The sequence below is a fragment of the Heterodontus francisci genome, chromosome 37 (genome assembly GCF_036365525.1).
Source record: "Heterodontus francisci isolate sHetFra1 chromosome 37, sHetFra1.hap1, whole genome shotgun sequence".
NCBI classification, from domain to species: Eukaryota; Metazoa; Chordata; class Chondrichthyes; order Heterodontiformes; family Heterodontidae; genus Heterodontus; species Heterodontus francisci.
Genome location: NC_090407.1, coordinates 6916452 through 6929485, shown reverse-complemented (window position 1 = coordinate 6929485; position 13034 = coordinate 6916452). Strand labels below are relative to the sequence as shown.

The window sequence follows — 13034 nt, the reverse complement described above, 5'->3', positions numbered from 1 at the left end:
AACAGAGGACTTTGGACACCTGGAGAAGTTGTTTACAAAGAAGTGACAGGTTAAGATTGTTGGAGGTCAAAAGGTTGAGTTCCTGTTTGGCTTTTGAATTGTTTTGAGTTGGGGTTGAACTGTATAAAAAGGGAGAGAACTTCCAAGGAAGGAGAGAAGACCACAACCCAGCTCAGCTTTCCAGCACCTCTCTAAAAGACCCCAAGAAGTCCACTGTGTCAATTCATCTCGTCTCCTGTCTTTGAATAAAAACCTGCTAAATTAATTCTTAACACCACCTGAAAAGAACTGTTCTAAAAGATCCCAGTGACCGGTCTACATGTACTTGGAGGCCAGACTGTATGCCAATTTTGGAACACAACATATCTCATCTGCTGTTGCTTCAAGAATGAGCAAGTATTCAGCCCAAGTGTTTTTTTTTGTCTGTAATAGAGCTCTAAAAACAAAAATCCGTTATTTTTCCAGTTAACTGGTGTATGTGTGAGTGGCTAAGGTAAAAAGGGAACTTTAATATTTCAATCTGTGTGTTTATGCTTTACTTGATTACTGGTTAAGACTTGTTTTATAAAAATTGATAATTTTGTTGTTTATTAAAGAAACCTGGTTGGTGTGTTTTATTCTGGGACCCGTGGAGGTGGAGAAGTAGAACTAGAATAAACAGTTTACTTCTCCCGCCTCGGTCATAATAATATGCAAATGAAAATTCCATTTTACTGCACCCAATTGCAAAAAGTCCCCTCCTCCCTTCATTAAAGTTCAGTCTGTTTCCAAAATGTCTGGCCAGCCAAGAAGCTCTAAGGGTTTATTTATCAAACCTAAGGTGTGCTGAGTCCATTAGTGTTATCAATAAATCATGAAAAGGATTGTCTAGCTCTAGATTCTAGACAGACAGCGCTATTGATTGACTCCTACTGCGATGTCCCTAAATGATGGGCGGCATTTGACATCTTGTCAATGACAGACAAATGTTAAAAGAGGCTTTACTCTGAGAATAATAGATGCCTAACCCACTGTGACCATCATAACAAGACCACCAGACCCTTGTGTGTGTCTTTTAGTTTGTTTTCAAAATTTGGAAGAAGGAAAATATGTAGTTATACTTGTGGTCAGTGAGCTTGGAACGGCGCAGTGGTTAGCACCGCAGCCTCACAGCTCCAGCGACCTGGGTTCGGTTCTGGGTACTGCCTGTGTGGAGTTTGCAAGTTCTCCTTGTGACCGCGTGGGTTTCCTCCGGGTGCTCCGGTTTCCTCCTACATGCCAAAGACTTGCGGGTTGATTGTTAAATTGGCCATTGTTTAAAAAAAATTTTTTCCCCTAGTGTAGGTAGGTGGTAGGAGAATTGAGGGAATGTGGGGATGTGAGAGGAAAAAATGGGATTAATGTAGCATTAGTATAAATGGGTGGTTGGTGGTCAGCACGGACTCCGTGGGCTGAAGGGCCTGTTTCAGTGCTGTATCTCTCTATGACTCTGACACTGTGGCACTTCGAATCTTACAAAGGGAAAGAAAGGCTGCTCACACTTAATATTCATTTGGACCATCTTCTGAATGTTGAAAATCACTGCAAAAACAGCCAGCTCACTTTTTTTTTAAACTACAGGGTAAACCTTCTAGTTTTTGGCGTGAAGCCTCACTCAGCGGGTGGACAGATTGAATTCAGGTGTGAGGTGCATGTACATCAAATTAAATTTTGTGTCTTTTCTTGGTACTCGTTGTTCAATGTGTGTATATACACGTTGATGTCTCACTGTCCGTGTGCGTGTCTTTTCTCATCTATGTGTGTGTGTGTGTTGTTTTTGTCCAATATTACGTGCTTTTTCTCTGTCATTTTATTCTCCTTTTTTTGTGGAAGTGAAAAATTTTGTGGCTGCTGAATTGATAGACCTGAACTCAGATGTTTGGAAAAACACTTGACCCCAGGATCTCTGATGACTGTTGATGGAGTTCAAATAATGGAGCTGTGCGCAGCGCAGTATCAATGGCAATTAACTTCACCTGTATCTTTGATCTGAGTGGTAGAAGCTTTCTCTCTGCTGGATATCTGCTCGAAGCAGCACTTTCTGCTCTCTCTCTCTTTCTTTCTCCACAAACTCAAGTCCTAAGCAATTAACCCTGGGTCCCTTGTCAGCAGCCTGCTGTTTGATGAAGCATTCTACTGCAGTGGGAGATCTTAACCATCTGAGAACGGAAACTTGTTCAGATCTTGCAGGTTAACACTTCAGTATTAACAGAAAATAATTACAAAGGGTATTGTACAAAACCTATTTTATAAGTTTCCAGTCTGCAGGAGATGATTGACTCTCGTTATAAATGTTGGAGGTAATTGGCATATACAATGTTCAGTGTGGTAAGCAAGGAAACCTCTTTGTTTATGTTGGATGATAATTATTACTTTTGGACTCAATACAGTTTAATGGGAATGAATGGACAGTGATTTGATGCAGTGCAATAATGTCTATCTGCTCAGGGGAATTAACTGTGTAATTGCAGCCGGAGTTGATTTTCTCTTGCAGATGATATACCTCCTGCAGTCATGGAAAGAACTACCTGCACTAAACGCACTGGAGCTTCTGGACTATAGCTTCCCCAGTCGCTATGTCCGCTCGTTGGCAATAAACTGGATAAAGAAACTGAGGTATGTAGTGCTTGGGAAAGCACGTGACGTAAGCTAAATCTCTCATGAACAGAAAGTGAACTTTCAATAAAGTTGGCCTTATTTCCCAAGATATTTGTCCAATTGGATTTGTTTTGGATAAACAGATTGTCTTGTTAATATGAGAAAAATGTTACTGTATTTGAGTTTATGATGGTCTCTGGTTTTAGGTTTGATTTTATATATTTGGTTGAACAATCTTTTCTTGTATTGCTGTTTTCCCCTTGCCCCACAGTGAGGAAGAGCTCTCCCAGTATCTGTTGCAGCTGGTGCAAGTGCTGAAATATGAGCCATACTTAGATGCTGAACTAACCAAGTTCCTATTGGACCGAGCTTTGAGCAACAAAAAAATAGGACACTTCCTGTTCTGGCACCTCAGGTAAAGGACCCAATATATTTATACACAGTGTCTTAAACCATGGCGATGGGGATTGGATTCCCACTTTGTTAATGTTTACAGTTATGAGGGGTCCACCATTCAGCTTTATTAATCATTCTGATGATGAATCCTGTTTTGTGTATGCTTCAGGTCAGAAATGCATTTTCCAGCAGTATCACTACGATTTGGATTAATTCTGGAGGCGTACTGTCGTGGGACTAACTACCACATGAAGTCTTTGTTGAAACAGGTGAGTGATGGCATGGCTGGGACAATAATTCAGGCCATTAACTGTTGGAGAGCGATAGTTGTGTGATATGACTCACTGCTCTTGTTGAGTGTCCATAATTCTTATGCACCAAGCCCTTACTTAACATCGCAGTTTACTAAAATAGATATCACGTTAGTGCAGCTGTTTGTTGAATCAATCTGTCGCTGTATTTTTCTACAGTGTGAAGCACTGAAGAAAATGAAGGCCCTCAATGACTTTGTGAAATCCAGCTCTCAGAAGACAACCAAACCAAAAACAAAAGAAGCTATGCATCTATTTATGAGACAAGAGACTTACATGGAAGCTCTTTCTAACCTCTATTGTCCCTTGAATCCCAGTCACCACCTCACTGAACTCTGGTATGTGAAAATAATTGAATAGTTGCTGTGCAAACTGTGGTAAATGTCAGAGCTTATAACGGACATTGTCGTATTCTCGGAGATGGTGTTGATTTTGTTACAATGAGCAGTTTTATGGATCAGTTGTTCCCAATAATGTGGAAGTAAAGACACCATTGCTGAGCCACTGAGATTTGGAACATCTCATGATTGGTTATTGATCTGTGCCGAGTTAATTGATCACAGCTAAAGAATTGGTAAGAGCACTCAATGTGGTTACCAAGCCCTTGAGTTCGAGATGGCAATGTTGGCCGAGGCTCCACTCCTAATCTCGCAAATCTCACCAGACGTGCTTGTATGTGGTGATCAGGTAGGGCGTGTGACATCTCCCACAGTCAATCAGATCGCCTACACTGAATATCGAGGTGAACATTGGACACCGGGAAAGGTACTAACGAGTGGCGTGCTCCTTTAGTATCATAATCCCAATGAGGACCTCAGTGTCTTAAGGAGGGGAACATTGGCTAAGGAAGAAGTTTAGGTCCTGCCAGCAAAGCCAAAGCAATCAAAGACTATGACAGATTAGTAACTAACTCAAAAGAAAGGAATTCTCTTTTGAAAAGATAACTGCTGGCCAAAATGAGTTGTGGTCATTTTTACATCCAGTGCTGTGGAGTTTACTTGATATATTTCTCATACTAAAAACAAGAAATGCTGGAACCACTCAAATGAGCCAAATTAGTGATCGTTTTCTTACTGGCTTTTTCAGGGTGGAGAAATGCAAGTTTATGGATTCCAAAATGAAACCGCTGTGGATTGTTCACAAAAATCAGAGATATGATGGGAACCCCATGGGTATCATATTCAAGAATGGTGATGGTACGAAAATCTTTGTGTCGCTATAATTTTATTCTAATTTTTCTGCTTCAGTGTTATGGAATACACTATAGTGGATATCATCAGAACTTCATTTATTCTTTGATAAACAGTGGGCTAATTCCACGATCCCACACTGCACTCGAAGGTAGTGTGGCTCAGAGATGGCGCTACAACACTGCACCCCTGCCTGTCTGAACTGCTTTCCCTGTATGGAGCTGGACAAGCCTTGTGTGTATACAATAACCTGTGAAATCAAATTATTTATACAAGGTATAAGACCATGAGTAGCATCTGTGAATGTACAATAGGTCTGAAACTATGGTGATTAAAAACGTAACCAGAACTACTCCTGCCAACGACCAGCAATTCACCCAATCATTGATAGTTCATTGATGCCCTGCTATTACCATGGTAATCTTCTTACCATGACTGCCTCCAAACATCTTGGAGCATTAACAAGTAAAGAACTAATATCAGGAACACCAGGGTGACAGCTGTCTGGTGTGGTGAAGGGTGGTGTTTTGGTATCATGACCTGACCTTGGTGGCAATGTTTCTTTGGTTCTGTTTTCTCTTGTGATGCCATCTGTACAAGTCACTGGTGGCACTGCCACACAAACGCTGTGAGAGGCCTGCTCCGCTATTCACTAAGGTCATGGCTAATCTTCTATCTCAACTCCACTTTCCCACACTATCCCCATATTCCTAGATTCCCTTAGTGCCCAGAAATCTTACTGATCTCAGTCTTGAATCTACTCAATCTCTGAGCATCCACGGCTCCCGGAGGTAGAGAATTCCAAAGATGCACCAACCCTTTGAGTGACAAAATTTCTCCTCCTGCCAGTCCTAAATGGCCAACCCCTTATCCTGTGATGGTGACCCCCTAGTCCTGGATCCTCCCACCAGGTGAAAGAATTTAAGAATTTTGTGTTTCGATGAGATGGGTACACAGTCACTTGTAATTCTGATCAGATTTATTACACTTATCCCCAAAATTTATTGAGCTAAATTACTTTTACATTTCCCTGATTCTAGCATGAGATAGGTGATTGCCTCTCAACCCTGACTCTCACTTTTGTAACAGTTGCAGCTAATTAAATAAATTACAACAAACTTAAGCAGCTCCAAGTTGGGTGAAAATGAACAAGTTTTAAACACTGCTTGTTAAAATTGAGATAATTTCCACTTCATATATTCTGCCCTTTCTTAGACACAAGACAGTATTAAAACTGCTGTGTGTATGTTACAGCTTCCCTCTTCCCTCCTGTCAGTCCCACTGTTTGTATCTGGTTAATGACTATTCAGCCAACCTAGTCCAGGGTGTTGATCTGCAGCTTAAATGCCAGCATTGTTTTTGACATTGCAGAGCATTAAAGTGACACACACCTACATTCTATTTCACGTAGTATAGGGTCCCTGTCTTTCTAAAACAGTGCATCCTCCCACTGTGAGCAGTGGGGCATTCACTGGTATGTATGAAATCTAGTAACGATCCATCACACTCCAGGGTCTTTAGCTTGTTACAGAGGCAAAACAATCTAAAGAAAGCAAGCTAGGAATTTCCTTCTGGGTTCTACTGAGCTGCAGCTTGAAATTTACAAGCAAATTTATCTAGCTGTAATTGAACCTTGCCCATTTACAGACTGCCGCAGTTAACCTGGATTCCTACAGGGAGCACTTGAACTCTGACCTTAAAGGGAGAGGACAAGTTAGCAGTGAAACATGAACATTTCTTCCTTTCCATTGACCACCTATGAGCAAACAGCATTGGAGATCCCCTGATGTACGTCCTTTCTTTTTAAAAAAAAATGGTTTTATTCTGAATCTTTTCCTTACTATAGATCTTCGGCAGGACATGTTGACAATTCAGATGATTCAACTAATGGATGTTCTGTGGAAAAAGCAGGGCCTGGACTATAGGTAATGAAGCATTTCTGACCACGCCTTCTGAATCACTCTTCGAATTGTACGGTGATACGGACAGAATTTAAACTGATCCCACTTGGAAGAGAGAGCATAGCATCAAAATATCATAATTAATGCCCTGGGGACATGGGTTCAAATCCCACCACAGCAGCTGGTGAAGCTTAAATTCAATTAATAAATTCAATTTCTTTAATTAAAAACATCTGGAATTGAAAGCTAGTCTCAGTAAGGGTGCCATGAAACTATCATCAATTGTTGTAAAAACCCATCTGGTTCACTAATGTCATTTAGGGAAGGAAATCTGCCATCCTTACCTGGTCTGGCCTACATATGACTCCAGACTCTCAGCAATGTGGTTGACTCTTAACTGCCCTCTGAAATGGCCGAGCAAACCATTCAGCTGAGGGCAACTAGGGATGGGAAAAAAATATTTTAAAAAAGTGACCTATGTTCTGATGAAAGGTCACAGACCTGAAACATTAACTCTGTTTCTTTCTCCACAGATGCTGCCAGACCTGCTGAGCATTTCCAACACTTTCTGTTTTTAGCATAAGTCTTGCTGTCAGGCCAATTAAGCCATAAAGATTCATGTAATATGGCTCTGACACTTGTGGAAAATTACAAAAAGCACTGATGTGATGAAGGAAAAAAATCTTTTATTCTAAGTGTAGCTGTTTATATTTCAGAAAATTACACTCTATAGTATTAATCGTATTGGAGCTTTATCACATTTCTACTCACTTAGCTAAGACGTAATGGCCCCAGTTTCACTGCCTCTAAATACATGCTTACAGACTTTGCTGAGGGAAATGATTATTTCAACACTCTTATCCAAAGGCTGAACTTAAATGATACAATACCCCCATCGAGGGAATTAAGTGCAGAGCAGCGTCTGTTGAATTACTGAATCTGAGTTCAAGGATGTTCCTATGAGCCATAATTCAAACCATTATCTAAGCAAACTATTAACAATAGCTTGCATTGATATAGCGCCTTTTGAGATAGAGAAATGGTGCTTCACAGAGGCATGAGGAGCCAGTCTGAGAATTTTAATAACAAATTTCTTACTTTCCTTCAGAAATATCAAAATGAGTAGTTACACTGGGATGCAGAGCACTGTGATTTTAAAATGGTTCTGTATAATTCATACTCAGCATTTGTTACAGTTACGTTGCAATATTAATTATACATGAAATCACTTTTAAATTGATGGATTTTTAATATGTGCTTCATTGTTTTGTTATTGAAGTGTACAGATTTGAGACTTTTAGCGTAGAGGAAAACAGTTCATTACTTGGACATAAACCTGCTTATTTTAGAACACAGTACACATAGGAATATTTACTCAATTGCATTAACTGTAAGTAGCAGCAGCTCAACCCAGTGAGATGTTGGAGTGTATGGTGAGATGATGCAGAAAACTATTGTGCATATTGTACAAGAGGACTATTGGCTGATAAGGCAGAACTTTCTCCATATATGACGTAATGTGTGGGAGTAGCAAAGGTATCTGAGAATCTAGATCATTGTGAAACAGGGCTGAGTGCCTTTGAACAGCCTTAAAGGTGTTGTTTGTAGTACATTTAAAACTTTAAAACACCTTGTTATTGGAAAATCTGAAGCATGTCAGTTACTAACCATAAAACTCTCAAACTAACCAGGGTTTACGTACAAAATAGTGAGTTTCACAGGCAGGAATGATTAGAGTTGACATATCTGGTGTTGTATCTGACCCCATAATGAGCTCTGTCCACACCATAACTAAGACCACTTACTTCCGCCTCCTTAACACCTCCCCACTCCGTCCCTGCCTCAGCTCATTTGCTGAAACCCCCATTCATGCCTTTACTATCTCTAGACTTGACCATTCCAACGCACTCCTGACCAGACTCTATTCTTCCAACCTCCATAAATGTAAACTTGACCAGAACGCAGCTCCTTGTATTGTAACTCGCACCAAGAGCCTTTCCCCCATCACCCATGTGCTCGCTGACCTACATTGGCTCCTGCTTCAATTTTTAAATTCTCATCCTTGTTTTCAATTCCCTCCATGGCCTCGCCCCCTCCCTATTTCTGTAACCTCATACAGCCCTGCAACCCTCCGAGATACCTGCATTCCAATTCTGGCCTCTTACACATCCCTGATTTTAATCGCTTCATCATTGGCAGTTATGCTTCCAGCTGCTAAGGCCTTCAGCTCTGGAATTCCCTCCCTAAATCTCTCCCACTCTCTACCTCCTTTAAGACACTCCTAAAAACCTACCTCTTTGACCAGGTTTTTGACCATCTGCCCTAATATCGCCTGATGTGGCTTGGTGTCTAATTTTGTTCGGTAACGCTCCTGTAAAGTGCCTTGAGATGTTTTCCTGCTTTAAAGGCGCTATATAAATGCAAGTTTTTGTTATTGGGATGCGTCTTTCAATGTCAACGAAGCTCTACAAGAGGAATGTTGTCCGGTTATTAAAATTCTGACTTACAGAAGATGTTCAAAATGTGCGCATACTTTTCCTTCCAGGATGATTCCTTACGCCTGTCTTTCCACCGGAGACAAGACCGGAGTGATCGAGGTGGTCTCGCATGCGGAAACTATTGCAAATATCCAGCTCAATAAAAGCAATATGGCAGCTACTGCGGCTTTTAACAAGGACGCTCTGCTAAACTGGTTAAAGTCGAAGAACCCTGGGTAAGGAATGAAGAACAATACCCATCATAATTTAGGACTTTTAAAAATCTTCATGCTCAACAGAAAATGTCAGAAATACCCATCAGGGCCAGTCAGTATCTGAGAGAGACAAGACATTTAATGTACTCAGCGGAACCTTTCATCAGGCTTCAGATGGAAGGTGCTGCCTAAGAGATAAACCTATTTTTTTCTCTCTCTCTCTGATAATGAGTGACCTGTGTACTTCCAGCGATTTTTATTCATTTTATCTCTCTCGGTATTGTCTGGACCTTTAATGAGTCAGCTGGAGCAGATGATGCTCTGAGCCAACATGAGCTTTCATTCATGATGCTTTAATTCACTAAACACTGCGCACAAAAAAAAACCAGTTTACGTTAATGAAACACTTGCCAAGTGGTTAACCTCGGAGGTAAGTCAGTGAGCTCGACTGTCGGACTGTTACTAATTCGCCTCTTGGAATTGTGGCATGTCTTACTGAAATTAAGCAACCAATCGTAACAACGTTCGGATTGTTCATCCGACTGTTTGGAATGTTAAGAATTCTTGAAAGGTTAGTCCCGATGATTTGTGGAAAGGCTTTAGCAGTTTGTTTTTCAAAGCCTCTGCTGCATTCTGTGAAGGAACTCCGTAGCCACTATCTCCTCACATTTGGCTGACATTTCCCTGCCATTGAGTGTTTCTCAGGCCTGATGCAAAACGTGAGTCATGGTGACATACCTTACTGGGTCTGAAATTAGATGGTATAAATTTCATATGCACAAGGTGTGGGCCCATTTTGTGCTGTTCTTTTCCACTCACAATTAGTGGTGAGTTTCCAACTGTTGCTATTTTGTATTTTCTACTGTGTGGTTTAACTGTTTTTAGGAAACTATGTTGAGCCTTGCTGAACACCCGGGAACCAACATTTGCATTTTGTCCAATAACATGACAGATCAATGGTTCGAAACAATTTCCTCTTTATCCCACATCCCTCCTGCCCCACCCCCTTGTGTTTTTATTTAAACAGATTGAACCATCTTTTGCACTCTATGAAATTGTAGTGTTTGTTTTTGCTCTGGTGGAGTGGGGAGTTACAAAAGGGAGCAATTTGAAAGGTTTAAAGTATTGTTGAGGCTTTAACCATGACAGTAGCTTATCTGGGCGCTTTTTTTTTCTGTCTGCCTGATTTTTTTTTTTAAGACTCACCTCAGAGTCTGGAAACAAAAGCTCAGTCTTCCCCATTGCGGGAGTTTGATAAAAGGAGACACGTGTTTTGACTAGTGAGAATGGAATCTGAGGAAATTTAGTGCTTCACAGAAGATGTGAAGACCAATTGTCAAAAAAGTAGCAAAAATGGCCGTGACTGCACTCCCCATCACCCCCAGCTGCCTAGAGAATGGAGTTTATAATTAAAACAGCCCAAAAGTGTGCAGACGCTGAGCAATACTGGTGAAATGCAACCAGAGGAGATTTGCATTCTAGTTATCAGCATGCTTGGTGATTCCAGTCTGCAAGCAGACTTTTGAGCTCATTTGCAACTTTGTCTGCAAACATTCAGCTCAAAATCCGCTTCTGAGTTGGATACGTTTAAACAAGAACAAAAACTTCAAAATTTTTCAATGTGGAGAGGGATACATTTTTTAAAAGTTGTTTACATTGGGTTGAATTTTACTAAGCCAACTTTGGCAGCCCGCTTTATAAATGACGGACCTCCCATAGCGGAGCTGCCATGATATTGATCAGGGCAGCTTATTTAAATGACGGGGCGGACCGCCCCCCAATGACATGACAATGACCATGTACAATTGCAACGTATCGTCTATGTTAACCACATGGTATGGCCAGCACGGGTGAATCACTGTGCGATCGTATGGCTGTCCTGCCTGGATGTGTGTTCTTCGCAATGCATCTGTACTATCCTTCCCCCTCTTGCACACCCCACCCCTGCCCTTGTTCCCAGGCTTCGTCACTACCAAAGAGTCATTTACGGCATAGAAGGAGGCCATTCAGCCCATCGAGCCCAGGCCGGCTCTCCATGGAGCAATCCAGTCAGTCCCACTCCTTCGCTCAATCCCCGTAGCCCTGCAAGTGCACTTGCCCCAAGTGGCCATCCAATCTGCTTTTGTATTCAATGCCTCTATTTATTGAAGCCCAAGATCCCATATGCTTTACTAACCACTCTCTCAATATGTCCTGCCACCTTCAAAGATCGATGCACGTGCACCCCCAGGTCCCTCTGTTCCTGCACAACTCTTTAGAACTGTGCCGTTAAGTGTATATTGCCTCTCTGCCCATTCTTTCTGCCAAAATGCGTCACCTCACACTTGGCAGTATTAAATTCCATCTGCCACCTCTCTGCCCATTCTACTAGCCTATTTATGTCCTGTTGCAGGCAGTTGATATTATGCTCACTGTTTGCCACTCCTCCAAGTTTGGTATCATCGACAAGTTTTGAAATGCTGCTCTGTATTCCAAGAGCCAGGCCTCCGTCCATACCTGGCTCCTTGCTCCCTGCCTCGAATTTTCCCTCCTGCTGCTTGCCAGGCCTTTCCTCCTCCTCCTCCTCTTCCTCCTCACTGATTTCACTGCAAAGAGCTATCTTCACAGACCTGTCCACACTTCCAAAGTGTCAGGAGCGAAACTTGAGATCAAAAAGAGTGAGTTGGATCATAAATCCACCTGCACCCATTCAACTTTGCTTAATTTTAAAAGTGAGATACATATTTCTAAACCGAAATCAGTGAGACTCCACGACATGGCTTACGAAACATCTGACAGTTTAATTTATAGCCAAATGCCACCAGACTTGACTTTTTTTTTTTAACTTCATTCATGGGATGAGGGCGTAGTTGACAAGGTAGCACATATTGTCCATCCCTCATTGCCCTTAACTGAGTGCCTTGCTAGACCATTTCAGAAGGCAGTTAAAAGTCATGTTGCTGAGGGTCTGGAGTCAGACCGGGTAAGGACGGCAGATTTCCTTCCCTAAATGACATTAGTGAACCAGGTGGGTTTTTACGACAATTGATGATTAGTTTCATGGCGCTATTACTGAGACTGGCTTTTAATTCCAGAACTTTTTTATTCATTAATGAAATTTAAATTCCACCTTCTGCCGTGATTTGAACGCATGTCCCCAGGGAAATCCCGTCTAGCCAGCTCCACGACACATTCCCACTTCCACAGGATTCTGTAGGAGTCAGGGTGACAGCAGAACTGGTTACCCAACCAGCTGTGGCGGGAAGTCAATTAAGCCCCTTGATATCTTAATTAAAAGCACTCCCCTGAACCCATCTGACTTTTCCAGCTGGCGAACGGGGTGCCAGTCAAGCCAGGAGGCCATCCGTGAAATGGTGGCAAGGCACCAGACTAATAAATGGCCACAGCCATGGCAGTGCCAGTTACTATGGGGGGCTTCCCCTTCCTGTCAGACAGCTGTAACCATTTTGGCCCTTCTTATACCCCAATTTGCGGCCAGCGACGGGGAATGAAGGCGTCCTCGCACCTCCCTGCACACTTTAGCACCTCTGATGGCGGGGCTGCCAATCTTTGCTGGAAGGCCGTCCTATTGGCTCTCTAGACTCTGGAGCCTGTCCGCCATCCTTAATTGGACGGGGCTTCCAAAGGCGGCCCTTCCAAAATATTCCTTGGGGTCCCACCGCCAGCATTTCCAGGTCCCCGACTCTGCATTTCATCCTGACGGCAGGATGGGGGCCTGGGAACAAAAAGTCTGCCCCTTGCTTTGATATCTTTTCATCAGCTGGTGTCTTGCACTAGAAAATTGAATTTTCAGCCACTGTTTTGCTTTCCTTGTTGAAACACAAGAGACTTGCCACAAGGCGATTACTGCACTAGCAGAGCTGGTGTCAGATGGGAGGTAATACTCGTTTAGCATCCATAGCCACGGGGAATTGTGAGATGACTTCCA

At 42.2% G+C, this 13034-nt stretch overlaps 1 protein-coding gene across 8 annotated transcripts in view; it reads left to right on the top strand.

Moving 5' to 3' along the window:
- pik3cd (phosphatidylinositol-4,5-bisphosphate 3-kinase, catalytic subunit delta) overlaps positions 1 to 13034 on the top strand; it is a 214981-nt gene that overhangs the window by 188385 nt on the left and 13562 nt on the right. For all 8 annotated transcript variants that reach the window (XM_068016969.1, XM_068016966.1, XM_068016968.1 and 5 more), the window contains 7 exons: positions 2513 to 2634; positions 2888 to 3031; positions 3182 to 3281; positions 3483 to 3661; positions 4410 to 4519; positions 6360 to 6438; positions 8960 to 9127. In XM_068016969.1, the coding sequence (XP_067873070.1) occupies positions 2513 to 2634; positions 2888 to 3031; positions 3182 to 3281; positions 3483 to 3661; positions 4410 to 4519; positions 6360 to 6438; positions 8960 to 9127 (902 nt within the window). The remainder of the gene's footprint in view (positions 1 to 2512; positions 2635 to 2887; positions 3032 to 3181; positions 3282 to 3482; positions 3662 to 4409; positions 4520 to 6359; positions 6439 to 8959; positions 9128 to 13034) is intronic.